The sequence below is a fragment of the Ursus maritimus genome, unplaced genomic scaffold, assembly GCF_017311325.1.
Source record: "Ursus maritimus isolate PB19 unplaced genomic scaffold, ASM1731132v1 scaffold_26, whole genome shotgun sequence".
Taxonomy (NCBI): Eukaryota; Metazoa; Chordata; class Mammalia; order Carnivora; family Ursidae; genus Ursus; species Ursus maritimus.
In genome coordinates, this window is record NW_024425119.1 from 33816544 (window position 1) to 33836348 (window position 19805).

The following is a 19805-nucleotide window of genomic DNA, read 5'->3' on the forward strand; positions in this document are numbered from 1 at the left end:
CCCCCCCCCCCCCCCCCCCCGCCAGCCTTTGGGAGCACAAGCATTTAGTGATCAGAGCACAGATTCTTGATGTTTGGAAGACGGGCTCCTTTTTGCCCAGCCTGGCTCCTGTAAGCTATATGAAGCTGCTCGGGAACACAGGTACCTTCCTACCAAGTGGCTGAAGGTGGGGATGGTTGCTGCTATTGTGCTGAGAGCTGAAATAAACCTCAATTTACCATCTGTGTCCTCTGCTGAAGTTACAAGCCTTCAGGAGAGTCCAGAGTTCCAAAATAGTTATATCAGTCAAAGTTTGTCAGTGCAGTTGTTGTTTACATTGGGAGACAGATTTCTGATGCTTCCTACAGTGACATCTTCCCTGATTTCCAACCCTTTCTTCTTTAAGTGATTCATATGTTTTCAGTTTTATTTTTTTATTTTTTTTTTTTAAAGATTTTATTTATTTATTCGACAGAGATAGAGACAGCCAGCGAGAGAGGGAACACAAGCAGGGGGAGTGGGAGAGGAAGAAGCAGGCTCATAGCGGAGGAGCCTGATGTGGGGCTCGATCCCGGAACGCCGGGATCACGCCCTGAGCCGAAGGCAGACGCTTAACCGCTGTGCCACCCAGGCGCCCCTTCAGTTTTAATCTTATAACTCTGACTTGTGAAAACCAGGTTTTAAAAAAAAGTAGATTATAATGTACATGTCAAAAATTCAAATGTCATTAAACTATGTAGCATCTCCCATCCATCCTACTCCTTACTTCTAAGCTATCCCTATTGAGACAGCTTTTTTCCCCACCATTTTCCCCTGTAGATAGTGTCCTTTGAGAGATAGTTTGTGTGTGTATAAATGTATGGATACACATACTTACCTTCTCTGTTTCTTTTTTTAACACAATTGGCAGTATATTGATAGGAAACGACCTGCAGGATGTGCCAGGAGAAAAGTTAGGGTACATTATACAACAGATATAGACTATCATTCCTTCAGATTACTCAGTATCCCATGGTTCTACATACTGGATAATTTATTTGTCCTGATGATGGACATTTAGGTTGTTTTCAATCATTTGCTATCAGTGGGAGCCATATGTTAGTCTCTGTTGTCCATGTCTGTATCCGTATATTAAGTTCCTAGAGGTGAAGTTGCTGGGTGAAAGGGACACCTACTAAATTTTGATAAATGCTACCAGGTTACTCTATAAAGCTACCAGGTTACTCTATACCAGGTTACTGCATTTACTAGTGAAAATCACCATTCATTAGTATATATCTTGTGACTTCTCTAAACCTACTGCTTTTTGCCACTACTTTATTTTTAAAAATCCAGTTTTTGAAATAAATTTGTAATAGGTACAGGTTTCATATTTCCTCTAATCTCCCACCTACCTAACATGTGCAACAGTAGAATATATGAGCTCAAACTTTATAGTTACTGTAATAATTGCTTACTTCAAGTTACATGGAGGCAAGAACTTTGGTCTGTTGTGTTCATTGATGTATTTACTGTTCCTGGAGCAGTGCTTGACATTTGTCAGATAGTAAATTAAAAAATATTTTTTGAAGAAGTTTTTTATTTTAATTCTAGTTAGTTTACTTACAGTGTTCTATTAGTTTCAGGTGTACACCATAGTGATTGAGCAATTTCTTATGTCATTTGGTGTTCATCATGACAAATATACTCCTTAATCTCTAATCATCTATTTAACACGTCCCCCCACCTACCTCTCCTCTGTTGAGAGTTTGTTCTCTATAGTTAAGAGTCTGTTTCTTGCTTTGTCTCATTTTTTTCCCTTTCGCCCATTTGTTTTTTTCTTAAATTCTACATATGAGTGAAATCATATGGTATTTGTCCTTCTCTGATTGACTTCGCTTGGCATTATACTCTCTAGCTCCATCTATGCTGTTGCACATGGCAAGATTTCATTCTTATTTATGGCTGACTAATATTCAATTGCATATATATACCACATCTTCTATATCCATTCATCAATCTGTGGACACTTGGGCTGCTTCCATATCTTCGCTAAGTAATAATGCTAAGTAAGTAATGCTACTATAAATATAGGGGGCATGTATCCCTTTGAATTCGTGTCTTTGTATTCTTTGGGTAAATACCCAGTAGTGCAATTGCTGGATTGTCAGGTAGTTATATTTTTAACTTTTTGAGGAACCTTCATACCATTTTTCACAATAGCTGGACCGGTTTGCATTCCCACCAACAGTACATGAGTGTCCCTTTTGCTCCACATCCTCACCAACACCTGTTGTTTCTTATGTTATTAATTTTAGCCATTCTGACAGGTGTAAGGTGATACTGCATTTTAGTTTTGATTTGTGTTTCCTGACAAACAATGATGCTGGGTATCTTTTCGTGTGTCTGTTGGCCATCTGGATGTCTTCTTTGGAGAAACATCTGTTCATGTCCTTTGCTCATTTTATAATTGGGTTATTTGTTTTTTGGATGTTGAGTTGTATCAGTTCTTTATATATTTTGAATACTGATCCTTTATCAGATAGGTCATTTGCAAATATCTTCTCCCATTCAATAGTTTGCCTTTTAGTTTTATTGATTGTTTCCTTTGCTGTGCAGAAACTTTTTATTTTGATACTGTCCCATTTTATTTTTGCTTTTGTTTCCCTTGCCTCAGGGTTCCTATCTAGAAAAAAGTTGCTACATCCAACATTAGAGAGTTCCTGTTCTTCTAGGATTTTTATGGTCTCAGGTCTCACAGTAGGTCTTTAATCCATTTTGAAATTATTTTTGTGTATGGTATAAGAAAGAGGTGCAGTTTCATTATTTTGCATGTTGCTCTCCAGTTTCCCCATCACCATTTGTTGAAGAGACTGTCTTTTTCCCATTGGATATTCTTTCCTGCTTTGTTGAAGATTAATTGACCATAAAATTGTGCATTTATTTCTAAGTTTTCTATTGTGTTCCATTGATCTATATGTCTGTTTTTGTACCAGTACCATACTGTTTTGATTACTACAGCTTTGTAATATAACTTGAAGTCTGAAATTGAGATGCCTCCAGCTTTGCTTTTCTTTTTCAAGGTTGCTTAGGTTATTTGGGGCTTTTTGTGGTTCCGTACAAATTTTAGAGTTGTTTGTTCTGTGAAAAGTGCTGTTGGTATTTTGATAGGGATGTGTTAAATCTGTGAATTGCTTTGGGTGATATAGACATTTTAACAATATTTGTTGTTCCAATCCATGAGCATGGAGGGTCTTTCCATTTCTTTGTGTTTTCTTCAGTTTCTTCAGTGTTTTATAGTTTTCAGAGTATAGGTCTTTCACCTCTTTGATTGGGTTTATTCCTAGGTATCTTACTGTTTTTATGCAGTTGTAAATGGGATTGTTTTCTCAATTTCTCTTTCTGCTGCTTCATTATTGGTATATGGGAATACAACAGGTTTTTGTACATTGATTTTGTATCCTGTGACTACTGAATTCATTTAGCAGTTCTAGCAGTTTTTTGGTGAAGTCTTTCAGGTTTTCTATATATAGTATCACGTCACTTGCAAATAGTTGAAGTTTTACTTCTCCCTTACCAATTTGGATGCCTTTTAATTTCTTTTTGTTGTCTGATTGCTGTGGCTAGGGCTTCCAGTGCTATGTTGAACAAAAGTGGTGAGAGTGGACATCCTTGTCTCATTCCTGACCTTAGAGGAAAAGCTCTCAGTTTTTTCCCCATTAACAATGATGTTAGCTATGAGTTTTTCATATATGGCCTTTGTGGAGGCTTTTTATCATGAATGGATGTTGTACTTTGTCAGATGCTTTTTCTGTGCCTATTAAAATGATCATATGGTTCTTACCCTTTTCCCTATTAATGTGATATATCACGGTTGATTTGCAAATACTGGACCACTCTTGCAACCCAGGAATAAATCCTACTTGATCATGGTGAATTATTATTTTTTTTAATGTATTTTTGGATTTGGTTTGCTAGCATTTTGTTAGGATTTTTTGCATCTATGTTCATGAGAGATATTGGCCTATAGTTCGTTCTCTCTCTCTCTCTCTCTTTTCTTTTTTTTTTTTTTTTTGTGTGTTGTCTTTTTCTGGTTTTGGTATCAAGGTAATGCTGGCCTCATAGAAATGAATTTGGAATTTTTCCTTCCTCTTGTATTTTTTTTTTGGAATAGTTTGAGAAGAGTAGGTATTAACTCTTCTTTAAATGTTTGGTGGAATTCACCTTGGAAGTCATCTGGTCCTGGACTTCTATTTGTTGGGAGTTTTTTGTTTACAGAGTCTGTTTCTTTGCTGGTAAATGGTCTGTTCAAATTTTCTGTTTCTTACTGTTTCAGTTTTTTGGTAGGTTGTATGTTTGTAGGAATTTATACATTTCTTCTAGGTTGTCTAATTTCTTGGCATATACTTTTTCATATTCTCTTATAATTGTATTTTCATGTTGGTTATTTCTCTTTTCTCATTTGTGATTTTATTTATTTGGGCTCTTTTCTTGATAAGTCTGGCAAGAGGTTTATCAGTTTCACTGATTTTTGTGTGTTTTTTTTTTTTCCAAAAAACAGCTGGTTTCATTGTGCTATTGCTTCTTTAGTTTCTGTATCATTTATTTCTGCTAGAATAGTTATTATTTCTTTCCTTCTGCTGACTTTAGGTTTTGTTTGTTGTTCGTTTTCTAGCTTCTTTAGGTGTAAAGTAAGTTGTTTATTTGAGATCTTTCTTGGTTCGTGAGGTAGGCCTGTATTGTTATATACTTCCCTCTTAGAACCACTTTTGCTGCATCCCAAAGCTTTTGAACCATTGTGTTTTCATTTTCCTTTGTCCCTGTGTACTTTTTTATTGATTTTATTTCCTGCTTGACCCATTCATTGTTTAGTAGCATGTTATTTAACCTCCATGTATTTGTGTTCTCTCCAGATTTTTTTCTTGTGGTTGACTTCTAGTTTTATAGCACTGTAGTCAAAATAGATGCATGGTATGACTTTATCCTTTTGAGTTTGTTGAGGCTTCTTTTGTGGCCTGGTATGTGATCTGTTCTGGAGAATGTTCCAAGTGCACTTGAAAAGAATGTGTATTCTGCTCTTTTAGGATGGAATGTTCTGAATATATCTGTCAAATCCATCTTGTCCAGTATTCATTCAAAGCCATTGTTTCCTTGTTGATTTTATCTTTAGATTATCTATTGATGTAAGGTTTTAAAGTCCCCTGCAATTATGGTGTTATTATCGATTAGTTCCTTTATGTTTGTTATTAACTGTTTTATGTATTTGGGTGCTACCACGTTGGATGCATAAATATTTACAATTGTTTTATCTTGTTGGGTTGTCCCCTTTATAATTGTATAGTATCCTTTTTAGTCTCTTGTTATAGTCTTTGTTTTAAAAGTCAATTTGGGCTGATGTAAATACTGCCAATCTGGCTTTCTTTTGACATCCATTTGCATGATAAATGTTTCTCCATTCCCTTATTTTCAGTCCACGAGTGTATTTAGGTCTAAAGTGAGTCTCTTGTAAGCAGCACATAGATGAGTCATGTTTTCTTATCAATTCTGTCAACCTGTGTCTGTTGATTTACAATTCCATTTACATTCAAAGTAATTGATAGATGTGTATTTAGTGCCATTTTATTACCTGCTTGAGCTTTTTGTGGGATTATGTATTTAATGAATTGTTGTTGTGAAATAGAAGTGATTATTATTGCTTTGGGGATTTTTCCTTTCAGTGATTTCAATAAATTTTTATGCTATAGAAGCAAAGTATTTTTTTTAATGATTTTTTTATTATATTATGTTAGTCACCATACAGTACATCCCCGGTTTCCGATGTAAGGCTCGATGATTCATTAGTTGTGTATAACACCCAGTGCACCATGCAATACGTGCCCTCCTTACTACCCATCACCAGCCTATCCCATTCCCCCACCCCCTCCCCTCTGAGGCCCTCAGTTTGTTTCTCATAGTCCGTAGTCTCTCATGTTTCATTCCCCCTTCTGATTACCCCCCCTTTCTTTATCCCTTTCTTCCCCTACCGATCGTCCTAGTTCTTATGTTGCATAGATGAGAGAAATCATATGATAGTTGTCTTTCTCTGCTTGACTTATTTCACTTAGCATTATCTCCTCCAGTGCCGTCCATGTTGTAGCAAATGTTGAGAACTCGTTCTTTCTGATAGCTGAGTAATATTCCATTGTATATATGGACCACAACTTCTTAACCCAGTCATCTGTTGAAGGGCATCTCGGCTCCTTCCACGATTTAGCTATTGTGGACAATGCTGCTATGAACATTGGGGTGCATATGGCCCTTCTCTTCACTACGTCTGTATCTTTGGGGTAAACACCCAGTAGAGAAGCAAAGTATTTTTAACTTCTGAAAGTAGAGCCCTTTCCATGTTCTTTTTTAATATGCTTATGTGTGCCCATACCTCTCACTTCTAATTAGGCTTTTTCTCTTCAGTGTTTCTTAAATAGATTGCTTAAGGAATAGTTATAGGACAAAACCTTCTAGCTGTATCTTAATATAGTGTGAAATATAATTTTGGAATGGAATAAGCTTAGACGCTTTGTCTTACCTATCATTTAAAAAGTAGCAGTCATTTCCTCTTTAGTCCTCCTCACATATGCTCATTATGCACGGCGAAATTGAAAGTGTTTTCTTAAAACTGGCTGAATTTAGCACTTTCTCTTGATACATTGTGCCTTAGTGCCTATACGCAGTCATCTTAAGTGCTGTATGTAATTAAAGATTTCTAATTTTTTTTTAAGGCGGGATCTACAGCACCATTGTTTATTGACCAGCCAGAGGAACCTGAGTCGAATGCAACAGATGGCATAGAATTATTTGAAGACAGTCAGCTAACCAGCCGCTCTAAAGCAATAGCATCAAAAACCAAAGAGATTGAACAGGTGAGAATTTAGTCTTCTTTAAGTACATAATCTTTTGTTCCTGTCACTTTGCGCATGGTAGTTAGAGTACGTATTTATTGACTACATGTATTTCATTTTGGTTTTTTTTCCACTCGTGACTCTGAAATTAGAATCTAAAAAATTATATAAAAATTGTTTGATTTGATTTCACAGTAATATTGATCAGTTTGGTCCCCTATTCCTGTTTGTTTATTTTTTCATTTTTTAAATAAAAAGCTAACTCTTTTTTAGAGAATATCAATATGCTTGGTCATATGAAGCAACTTTGAACTATTAAAATCAACAGGGATGACCTGAAAGAAATGTTAAATATACCAAAATATTAACAGATGTTATTTTAGAATATTGGGATTATAGATGTTCACATTTTTCATTATACTTTTAAGCATTTTTCAAATATTGAAGGAAAGTAAAGGATAAGTATATAGATTTAATTTTAATGATGTCATTCTGAAAAGTTAGGATCTTGTTTTTAATAGATTAAATAGATGACCTAAGGAATATTTATAGGTCAGAACCTTCTAGCTATATTTTACTATAGTATGAAATATAATTTTTGAATGGAATAAGCTCAGAGGCTTTGTCTTACCTATTGAGATTTAAAACCATTTTCTCTTAAATCTTCACATGTTCTCATTATGCTTAGTAGGATTTAAAATGTTTTAACATGGAAATATTACCTGCCTCCTAGTGTATTATCACTTTAGAGGATAAAATGAAGTAAAATTTGACAGGGTTTTATAACATGTAACATGCAGTATAAGTGCGTTTTTTTTTTTTCCCCCAATAAAATTAACATACAGTGTTAGTTTCAGGTATACAGTACAGTGATTCAACAATTCTTTATATTACTCAGTGTGTACAGGTGTTTTTGATGTTGTTACTCTCTGGTGCTTTGAGTAAATGTCATATTGTTATATAGTCTTCTAAAACCTATTGGAAATTAAGAATAAAGTTAAATCTTTTCTCAGGGTGCTTTCCAGTTTCACATCAGTTAAAATCTATTTGCCATGGTTGAATAGGAGATCATCTTAATTAAATCCTTGTCATGATTGTAGAGTTCATACTGATGCCACCCCAATGGCAAAGGATAAGAATCTGGATAGGAAATTTGTTATGTAAGCCACTAGAGTTTCAAAATGGAGGTGGTGAGCAGTGTCAGATTCCTGGAAGAACAGAAGGAATGTGAAGAGGGAGAAAATCCTATTTAATTTGGTGATATGAAGGTGACTGGTACCTTACAAGATACCAGTTAATTAAGAGCATAAATAAAGAAAAGGTTTGCTCCTTAGATGTGTCTTCAACATGGATATGAATGTCATTACCCCATGTAGAATTACTGCCCTTTTGTCCTTTTACTCTGACTTATTTTTCTTGGTAGTGCTTTTTTTTTTTTTTTTTTAACCACTCGACATATGTTTTTATTTGCTTATTTGTCTCCTGTCATCATAATGGAAGCTTCATGAGAGCAGTGACTATGTTTTGTTTATTACTTTATCTCCGTTACCTAATATAGTGATTGGCATGTGGTAGACTCAAAGGAAATATTTTCTATAGATGGTGGATGGAGGCGTAAACCTAGAAATGACTTCTGAATAGCCCCTGAGTCACTGTCAGTCAGAGACTGCATCTTAACCTGACCACCTAACACAGTGCCTAAACCCAGCACTTAGTAGTTAAGTGCTTGGTAAGTGTTTATTGAATGAATGATTTTTTTTTCTTTTTCACCTAAACAGCAGTTCTTTTTTTTTAAAGATTTTATGTATTTACTTGACAGACAGAGAGACAGCCAGCGAGAGAGGAAACACAGGCAGGGGGAGTGGGAGAGGAAGAAGCAGGCTCCCAGCGGAGGAGCCTGATGTGGGGCTCAATCCCAGAACGCCGGGATCACGTCCTGAGCCGAAGGCAGACGCTTAACGACTGAGCCACCCAGGCGCCCCTAAACAGCAGTTCTTTAAAGGAGAGGCTCTCTTAAGAATATAACTGGTAGAAAAATTTGACTGAAATAACAGTGTAGGGGAATTTTGTTGTCATTTATTAATATTTCTACCTCTTTTTGTTATTATTCATTGTTGATTTATTTGATCTTGAAAAGATGAGCTACCAGTCAGATGTACAGCCCATCAGTATACACACAGAATTATTTAGTATGGAATTAGTTTTTTGTAGTACTCGATAGACATCCATACATGTTTGGCCTATAAGTATGACTAGATTTCTGTTTTCATTTTCCCATTGTTCAAAAACACATGGAAAATCTGACACAAAAAATATTGAGATTATTATAGCAAAGACAGATGACCTAAAGAAAGAAAAATAAATCTAAAAGAACATTACTGTATTCTGATATGACAGTTGTTAGAAGAGTTATAAAATGGAAAAGTTAATAATGTTAAATAATCTTAAATGCTAAAAATAAATTATTGTACTTAATAATGTTACCATACTCTCTTTTTAAAAGAGCACTTTGGTTTTGATGTATTGGCAAGAAAAACCAAAAACCCCCAAGATGTCAGCAAGCTAGTAAATAATCATATATAATTATTTCATAAGTTTGTGTCTAAAAGTTACAGTGACTTTAGAAAATGAAAAAGTTTTAAGGGGATTTTCCCCTCATTTTCTCTGTTTTCAACTTTTGCACATTTTATTTTTAGAGATTAAATGCCAAATGGATAGGAATAATGTAAAGGCTTGAGAAAGCCAGATGGTAGTTACATAGCTGTCCAGTATTTATTCTTTATATTTTTCCACATGCTTGAAATACTTCATGATTTAAAAAAATGTATAATAACCCAAAAAAGCCCACATAGATGAGGCCAACAATTCAAGTTTAGAATAATATAGAAATGTAAATATTGGTATAATGCCCAAGCTGCTTTTTCTCTCTGTTACATCAAGTGCAGTATGTTCAGATATCTTGTAAAGATAAATTACCACATATAATTTTTTTAGGGTTTCTATAAATTAGATTCTTCAGCCCTCGAATCCTAAGGAAATCATTAACTTGTGGCAGTATTGAAATATAAAATAAACTTAATTTCTCTAGGCCAAAATTTGGTTTAATTCAGTGTGCCCACAAAGTGGCTATTTGATGTTTAAGGGTATACATATGGAGGTAGTTTGTATCTGAATCACTTCAGTGAGAGGGCAGATTCATGTTTTTTGCCACATTATTGCCATCTCATCCCTGTGAATATAAGAATTTTGATAGGGTTTGAAATGTAGATGAAAAAAGCTCCCCATGTTATAATCAAATATGGCAGAGAACCACAGTCTAAAATTAAAATCCTTGAGCCAGACAGAAGACATCAGGTTGCATCTCTGACTGTTGTGTTGCTAGAAATCATTTGAATCCCGCTGGTGCCTGAGTATCCTTTAGTGGAGATGATCCATTCTATTGTCACAGCGCATTTAGCCTTCTTATGTTTTAGACCCTATGGTATATCTTATTTTACCCTCATTTCCCCAGATTTACCCAATTTGGGCCACTTTTACAATCACTTATCAGAATATTTTTCAAGGTTCTTAGCTTCTTAGCCTAGAGAGGGAGATTTCAGAATTTGTCCTGTCATTATAAGTGATACCCAGATAGCCTACAAAAGTATAGGTGATTCATAATCTATCTCAGGTGTTTGGCATTAACCCCTTGATTGTAATATCTCACAAGTCCCCTCACATACTTCTATTACTGAATTATTTGATTTGAAAGTGAATTCCACTACTTGCTATTTTATCAGTGAGGAATCTTCTAACAGACTGTCACTTTGAACAAACCACTCAAATTGAAATCTTTATTATTACATAACCCTTCTTCCCTCTGTTGCACCTGTGGGGATAAGGTAATATTTACTTTAACTCTTTGGAACCTTTTTCATACTTAACCTCATACTTTGTTAAAACAGTGCTTAGACATAGCCTGTCAGTGAGATCCTCTGTTTTTTGGACGTCTGGCATCTAGTGATATTTTAAAATCTCTTTGTAATTCCCCACTGGCAAGATCTGGAGTAGAATTTTGTATCTATCTTCTTTATTCAGATGGGATCAGATAATCTAAGTAGATCTGGGATGGAGTAGATACATATAATATGCATATGCATGTTCTGCCTAGTAGGTTGTACAGCTATGAATGTCAGGGTGGCTAAAATGCACCTACCTACACAAGTAGAAGAGAAGCAGTGACCTAATGAAACACTACTAAAGATGGTAACTGCTGTTTATTAGGATTTTTGGCTATGGAAACTAATAGTCTTGAAGAAAGAACTTCCCATCTCTTCCCCCTCAAAGCACAGTACTTATATTATGATTCTCTCTCTACCTTTGTTATACATCTGTGAGGCTTTTTAAAAAAAGTAGAGCTTCTTGGATTTCTACCATAACTCTTCTGGTAAATAGGTTATCAGAGCTTCTCAAGTTTTAATATGCACAGAAATCATTTGGGGATCTTGTTAAAGTACATTTTCTGACTCTCTAGATCTGGGATGGGGCTTGAGATCAGAATTTCTAACATGCTCCTTGGCGCTGCTGATTGTCCTAGTCTGTGGACCATACTTGGAGTAAGCAATTAGAAGGAGGTGATTGTTTTTTCTTAAGTTTTTCTGTAGTTTTCTAATATGCTAAAAGCTTGAGAACTATTACCACCTTAGTTTTATGTAAACTGAAGTTTTATCTTTTGTATTTTTAATTGATGTATAATTAAAGTGCAATAAAATGCATAGATCTTAAATATTCAGTTGGATGAGTTTTGACAGTTCTAACACTGTAAATATCACCTGTAACAAATATTTATGAAAGTCTTTTTCAGAACAATTGATTATACTGACAGTAATAAGGATTTTGTTAGGAACTAAAGTTATGATCATGTCTCAGAATCATGTGATTTAATTTGCTTTATGATAAATACCCTCCAGCCAATCCATTAAGGCTGGATCTTAATTAGTAACATATAAGCATAAATTTCAAAGGACACAGAGATCATGCAGTGAAAAACAAGTTTCCTTCATAATTCTTAGCTGCCCAGTTTCTTTCCCCAGCATATAGACTATGTAACATACATATGTATATGTATACACAGTTTATATATCATATTTATGTGTGTGTACATATTTTGTATGTATATACACACATACGTCGGGATCATGATTGATCCTGATGAGTAGAGATAAGAGTTGGTACATGTCTCCATATTTTTTCTTTAAATACAAGTGGTAGCTTACCATGTACCCTGTTCAATATATCCATTTTTTATCAGTGTATATAATTAGTCCCCTATTAGTAGATATTTATAATCACTTGTGAAGCCATGTTTTAAAATACAGTTCCTCCTATTTCTCCACCTTTATAAGAAAGGTGTGTATATATTTTAAAAATATACAAGGATTACATTTAAAATGAGCAGTTTTGGAGGGGAGTTGATGTAGTTGTGGTTCTCAAATGCCTGTGTTGTGTCTTGTGAAGTGCTGTGTCAGTTTTAATGACTGCCATAAGAGATCACCAGAGTGCCTCTTGACCAGATTCCTGAGTCTGTGTATTCTGAAATCTGTATGTTTTAAAACACCTCTTGTGATTTTCATGGCAAGCCAAGTTTAAGAATAACTGGAACATATGAGATTACATAGAGAATCTTCATTTCTTGCTAGTACCAATCATTGTTAACCTTTCTCAAAAATTTTTATTAGTAGATAGAACTTATGGAATCTCAACCAATACAGTTGAAGGGATGTGCCTGAAAGTATTCTGTAAATGCACTATTCATGGTATTTCTTAAATCATAAAAAAGTAGAATTTGTTGGGGGGGGGGAGTCCATTTCTTCTTTTTCTTATTTGGTGAATAATAACCAGAAAAAAAAATGAAGTACCATGAAGGCAAATTCATTTTTTAAAACCTCTTTGACTATTTCAGAATACTATCTATCCTAACACTGTCCTACTGTTGTTTTATGAAAATGCTGATATTTCTACCTTGAAGTAAGTCTCTCTCTTGAATGAAGGGTAGATTATATATTTATCTTTATGTATTGACTTATATAGTTAAATTGTAGATGGGAGTCCTCTCCTTTCCTTATTCCAGTTAGTTAAAAAAAGAAAAATCAATTTACTTCAGAAATCCTTTTGTTGCTTGTCTAGGTTGTTTGACTGATAGGTTAATAAGGTTTAACTGTAAATCTAGATCAATCTACTTAATTAATAAATTTTATTTTAATTTGAATTCTACATGTTAACCATTTTCTTGTGACCATATGGGCTGCTCACTAGCTTTTCCAAACTTTTTCTTCAAAATAAAGAAGCTAGACTGAATAATCTTAGATCCGTTCTTAATCTCCATCATTTAAAAGTAAAAGCTAAGTATTGCTGCTTCTGCACACACTGTTGTGTGTAGCTAATTTCAGATTAAAGTGTAGAATTTTTAGGTGTTTTAATTTTTTTTTTACCTCTTAAGGACACAGGTTCTTATATTTAAAAATTTTTTTAAACTCAGATATACTGTTGCTATGCATCAGTTAGTAATTAGTGTTTGTTGAGCTAAAGAATTGTGCAGAAAATATTTTTTTCAGTAAATAAGATGTCACATTTAATCAGTGGTCAATCTGTGGCTCTTCTCTTTTTACAGTGTCTAGTTTTAGTCACTGTCCATATAGCCTGATGATTCCCAACACTCTCACTACTTCTTGCTCCTTCTCTCTCAATATATAATAGGATATTTTTGTTTTACTTTTAAAGTAAAATGGGTAGAAGATTAATCAAATGTACCATCTTCCCGAAATGTTAGAGTTAGGGACATGGAAAAAAATCAGCTTTAACACATGATGGATTAAAATGAAATTGTTTTCAAAGCAGTGGCAGCTCTATTGTATACGCATGATCTAAACATTTCACGCTAACCTTACATAAGAGAAACATTCTTTGTTTTCCCTTTTTATCAGAACAAGTAACAAACTTCTTAAAAGTACAGCTCTCACCACTATCTTGTCTAGACATCAAGTCTACCCTACTGTAGTTAACAATCCATTATTGCCAACCACTTGTTCAGACTTTACATATATAGATTTAGTAAAATGTACTCACTTAAGATTTACCCCTGAAAAATTTCTTATTCTCAAACACATTAAAGATAAATCCTTTATTTTGGCCATATTTCAAGGTTTTTGAAAGTTATAGTTTGTAAAAAAAAAAAAAACAGATTTTTTATTCCAGAAACTTGTTGCTGAAGAACAAGTGTAAAGTTTCGTTTTAAGGGAGTTTCATCTGAAAGTTATCTCATAAGGTAATTTGTATCATGCTTGAAATGTTAAAACCAAGCATCTCAGTCTTCACATTTAAAAGTAAGTTAGTTATTTTTTACCTGATATAAACCTGTAAATATGAAGATGATTGACCCTGTTGTATTATTTTTACATAAAATATAAAATTTAGGCAATACGGATACCAAGCCTGGTAAGAACCACATTTAATATAAGTACCAAAAGAGATGAGGCCAACTTGGACCTTATCCCTGGATGTCATCACTTAAAATGTACCTAGTTATAAAGCATTTCCAATATCGTTGTTCCCCATGACATAAACTCGAGCACAAGCTTCATTCTCTCACCTTTCCTCCTTGTCCACTATCAACAAGTGCTAGGTAAGGATTTCCTCCTTAGTGGTTCCAAATTGTTGTCCCTTGCTATTCAGTTCCCCTGCTGTAAGTTGACATGTCTGAGAATTTACTTTAAAGGACATTTGTAAGTGGTATGGCATAGTAAACACTGGATGTTTCCACTTAGTGTTTTAACTTCTCAGAGCCCTTTTCAAAATCATTTATAAAATGGGGTTAATTACACGCTCTCCCACAGAACCAACAAAACCACTGTATGTGAAAGCCCGTTGTATATTGAAAATCACTATGTAGATGTTTACGGTACTATTAAGAATTACTTTGCCTGTTTCTTTGCGGCTTTGGAATTTTGACTACTTTCAGATTACTTCCTAGGAATATTATATAGCAAATCTGTAGAAGTTTAACTCTTGAGAGGTGATTTTCTCATCATTGTCAGGTTTTGGGTTGTTAAACCTTTTATCCTTATGCTTCTGCTTTTTTCTTTTTCCTTTTTCCCTCCATTCATTCAAAATGAATTGTAAAAATAATTTTACTATGAAATATTTGTTCGGGGGGGTTCCTTTGTAATTTCTCTTTTACATTTTCCATTTGGCTTGTTCTTTTATCTCACTGGTTCCAGTCTGTTTTTCTAGGTACAAGAAGTATTGTAAAAAGGTAAATGTTGGGGCGCCTGGGTGGCGCAGTCGTTAAGCGTCTGCCTTCAGCTCAGGGCGTGATCCCAGCGATCTGGGATCGAGCCCCACTTCAGGCTCTTCCGCTGGGAGCCTGCTTCTTCCTCTTCCACTCCCCCTGCTTGTGGTCCCTCTCTCGCTGGCTGTCTCTCTGTCAAATAAATAAATAAAATCTTTAAAAAAAAAAAAAGGTAAATGTTTCTTTCTCCTTAGAATTCCCTGCTTCCCCTCCCCATTTCTGAAACAAATTATTCTCATATTTTCCCATAATTTTCATTTTTCATTTTTAAAATGTGATCCCTTCTATGACATCTGTCTTCTCTTAACTGTTGCTTAATTCAGGTACTGTATAATAAGCTTATCTGTCCTGTACACTCATGTGCTGACACCAGCATGAGCTGGTTGATATTCTCAGTTCATTTATACAAGACGTTTTAAAAGTTGCCCTAAGAAAATCTTATGTTTCTACTTAAGGAAACATTAGAAATAAAATGATGATTTTTAGTATCTGGTTCATTGGGAGACATACTGTCTGTTTTGTTGTCGTCCCCCCTTATTTTTCCTCTTGTTTTATTTTGTTTTTTAAAAAACTACTAGAGGAAATTGCGCAGTTCTGTTTAGAATACTTGTTTACTTCGTTAGCTGGGATATTATTTGTAGGATTTTTTTGTCAGCCTCAGAGTGGAATTTTAAGATTTCTAATCCCTCAGTTATCTGGACTTGGGGCAAATGAGCACTTCAAAATCATTTCTGGTTAGCTGAAGATCAACCATGCTAAATTCTGCTATGCTTGCTATTATGCTCTATTTTTTATTTTTTTATTTTATTTTAATTTTTTTTAAAGATTTTATTTATTTATTTGACAGAGATAGAGACAGCCAGCCAGGGAGAGGAAGAAGCAGGCTCATAGTGGAGGAGCCTGACGTGGGGCTCGATCCCGTAACGCCGGGATCACGCCCTGAGCCGAAGGCAGACGCTTTAACCACTGTGCCACCCAAGCGCCCCTGTGCTCTATTTTTTAAAAAAAGCACTTTAATGATGTATAACATATACAGAAAGAAGTACTCAAAACATAGTTGTTAACCTGAGTGATTCCTCACAAAGCAAACACTTGTGAAAACTACCACTCAAATTGGAGCACCTGGGTGGCTCAGTCGGTTAAGGATCTGTCTTCAGCTCAGATCATGATCTCAGGGTTCTGGGATCAAGCCTTGCGTCAGGCTCTCTGTTCAGCGGAGGGTCTGCTTCTCCCACACCAACCCCCCGCTTGTGTGTGTTCTGTCTCTGTCTTAAATAAATAGTCTTTAAAAAAAATACCATTTAGATCAAGAAGTAGAATATTACCAGCATCCCAGGAAACCCTTTATACCCTCTCCCAGTTACTGCCCCCTCCTTTTTCTCAAAGGTAGTAACCACTAAATAAGTGTCTAACATTGTAGTATTGTTTTGTCTGTTTTTAAACTCAATACAGGTAGAATAATATGGTATATATTGTGTCTAGCTTTTTTTTGGTTCAGCATTGTGTTTGTGAGATTTGTTGATAGTGTTAACATGTAATAGAGCTCCTTATGCTTTTAATTTGCATGTCCCTTATTACTGATGATGCTGAGGACATTTTCATATGGTTATTAGCATCTCTTTTAGAAAGTATCTCTTGAGATTCTTGCCTGTTTTCCTATGAAGTTGTTTTTGTTTTTTTAAAATTGATCTGCAGAGTTCTTTATATATTCTAAATAGAAGCCCTTTGCTAGTTATATGTGTTGCAGATAACTTTACCGCTTTGTGGCTTGTTTTTTCATTCTTTTGATATTTTTGGAGGAATAAGAATGTAGTCCAGACTTTTTAGTCTTTTTCTTTATTACTGTTGTCTCCTATTTAAGATAGCTTTTATTATCTTCTAGAAGATATTTTGTTTTGTCTCTCACATTGAGTCACAGTCCATCTGAAAATTATTTTATGTAGAGTGCATATTAAATATATATCAGGGATCCAGGTTTCATTTTTTTTTTCCATATGGACTTTCATTTGACCTGGAACCATTTATTGGAAAGGCCATGTGTTCTTTACTGCTCTGCATTGACACCTATATAATAAATCAAGTGTCCATATATATCTGAATCTGTTTCTGGACTCTGTTCTGTGCCGTTGGTCCCTTGATCTTTGCAATAATACCGTGCTGTCTTTGTTACCAGAGCTTTATAATAAGTTTTGATATCCAGTAGAGCAAGTTGTCCTACGTTGTTGTTTTAAAGAGGACCTATACTTGGAGCTGTGAACTTCTGTAGAAATCTTAGAATCAGTTTCTCAATTTCTCAGATACAACAAATAAAGCCTGTTGGGATCCTGGCTCAGGATCCTGGCTCAGGATCTCTGAAGAGGTTGCTATCAAACTGATAACGAGGGCTGTAGTCTCTGAAGATGTGACTGGAGTTGGAAGCCCACTCATGTGGCTTTTGGTACAAGTTTTACTTCCTCACCATGTGGACCTCTCCACAAGGCTTCTCCTGACATGACCTCCCCAGAGCTAGAGTCCCAAGAGAGAGAAAAGGAACAATGATTTGTTGTCTTTTCTGATCTATTCTTCAAGTCACATACCATCCATCGCTTCCATCTTGGTCTATTCATTAGAAGTAGTCACTAAGCCTAGCTGACACTCAATAAGAAGGTATTACACAAGGATGAAAGTACCAGGAGATGGGGATCACTGCAAGGCTATCTTGGGAGTTGGCTGCTACATCTCCCATGATCAGTGCTACCTAAAGTTACCAGTCTTACAAGTCTTTTTCAAAGAACCAACTTTTGGTTTTATTCATTTCTTTCTTGTTTTTGTATTTTATATTTCATTGAATTCTACCTTTATTATTTTCTTTCATTCTACTTTTTTTGGTTTAATTGCTCTTTTTGAAAAACAAAACAAAACAAAACTCTGGAGCCTAGGTACTGATGGATTTGCGGCTTTTCTTTTAACCTATAAATTCTCTCTCAATAGGGCTTTAGTTCCATCTTCCAGAAGTTGATGTTATATTCATTGCCATTCAGTTTAGAATATTTTGGGGGGATTTCTTCTTAGAGTTTAGAATATTTTGAAATTTCCAAACAGGAGATTTTGTAGTTGTTGTTTTTGTTTTGTTTTTTGTTTTGTTTTTTTAATAAATTTCTAATTCAAAACCACTGTAATAGAAAATATACTTTTTAGGATTTGAGTCCTATGAAATTTGTTGTGACTTCCATTGTTGGCCAACACATAGTCAGTTTTTGTTAAGTATTCTGTATACTTGACAGGTAGGTGTATTTTGTATTTGTTGAGGGCATTGGTTTATTAGTATGACAATTAGGTAAAATTGATTGTATTAAATCCTCCAAATCCAGGGCATCTGGATGGCTTAGATGGTTAAGCATCTGCCTTCAGCTCATGTCATGACCCCAGGGTCTTGGGATCAAGCCCCATGTTGGGCTCCCAGCTCAGGGGGGAGTCTGCTTCTCCCACTCTCCTTGCCTCTCCTCCTGCTTGTGCTCTGTCTCTCTCTCAAATGAATAAATAAAATCTTTAAAAAAAAATAACAAAAATAAATCCTCCATATGCTTATTGGTTTTGTTTGCTTATCTTATCAGTTTCTGAAAGAGTTGTATTAAAACCTTCACATGTCTGTGGGTTCATGTATCTCCTTTAAATATTTTTATTCCTTTTATTTGAGACTATGCTATAAAGTGCATATGAATTTACAATTATTTTATATCTTTCTGAAGTAGTTTTCTTCATCTCTAATACTGCCTCATATTTATCTAAGTTTTTATGTGGTATCTTTTTGTCACCTTGCTTTCAGCTGTTCTGTATTCTTGTATTTAAGGTATTTTTCTTATAAGCAGCATATAATTGAGTTTGTTTTTTCATCCATTTGGATAAAATATGTCTTTACTTGAATCATCTGGTCCATTTATATTTAATGAGGTTACTGATGTATCTGTGTTTAGTTTTTCTTCCTATTCTGTAGTCCTTTTTCTTTCCTTGTTTCCATCTTTGGAATTTTGAAAATTATTCATTTCCATACACCAATAGTTATACACTGTTTTTTTCTTTTTAGTTATATACTGTTTTACACCATGCATTCCTGATTTACTGAAGTCTAATATACACTAGTATTTTTAACTTCTTGACGGATCAGTGTAGGCATTTTAGAGCATTTTAACCCCATTGAACTTCCTCTTGATTGATCTATTACTGGTGTGTTTTACTTCCATATATATTTTAAACCCCACAAGATACTGACAGTCTGCTTTGCAGTTAATATTCATTTAGGCTTATTTAAATATTTACCCTTTTTAAAATTTTCATTGCTTCTTATGTCTCCTACTTCCACGAAGGATCATTTTCTTCTACCCGAGAACAATGACTGAATAGATTCTAGTGTATCTGCACTATGGAATTTTATATAGTCAGTAGAAGGATTTATGGAGTATTGCCACAATGCTGCTGCATTATTTTAGTAGTTAGAAGAAGTACTATAGGAACTTTGGAGTTAGGGGATTAGGCTTGAATCCCAGTTCAGCCACTTAACTATGTGTCTTTGGGAAGGTCATTTTATTTTTCTGAGGCTTGCTTTGCTCACTACTGTAAGGGGAATGGTGCTAGTATCCACTTCATAATAATGTTAGAATTAAATG

At 34.8% G+C, this 19805-nt stretch overlaps 1 protein-coding gene across 7 annotated transcripts in view; it reads left to right on the forward strand.

Annotated features, from left to right (window-relative positions):
* Positions 1 to 19805, forward strand: part of PPHLN1 (periphilin 1) — a 136187-nt gene that overhangs the window by 88057 nt on the left and 28325 nt on the right. For all 7 annotated transcript variants that reach the window (XM_008704459.2, XM_040642351.1, XM_008704458.2 and 4 more), the window contains one exon: positions 6717 to 6857. In XM_008704459.2, coding sequence (XP_008702681.1) covers positions 6717 to 6857 — 141 coding nt within the window. The remainder of the gene's footprint in view (positions 1 to 6716; positions 6858 to 19805) is intronic.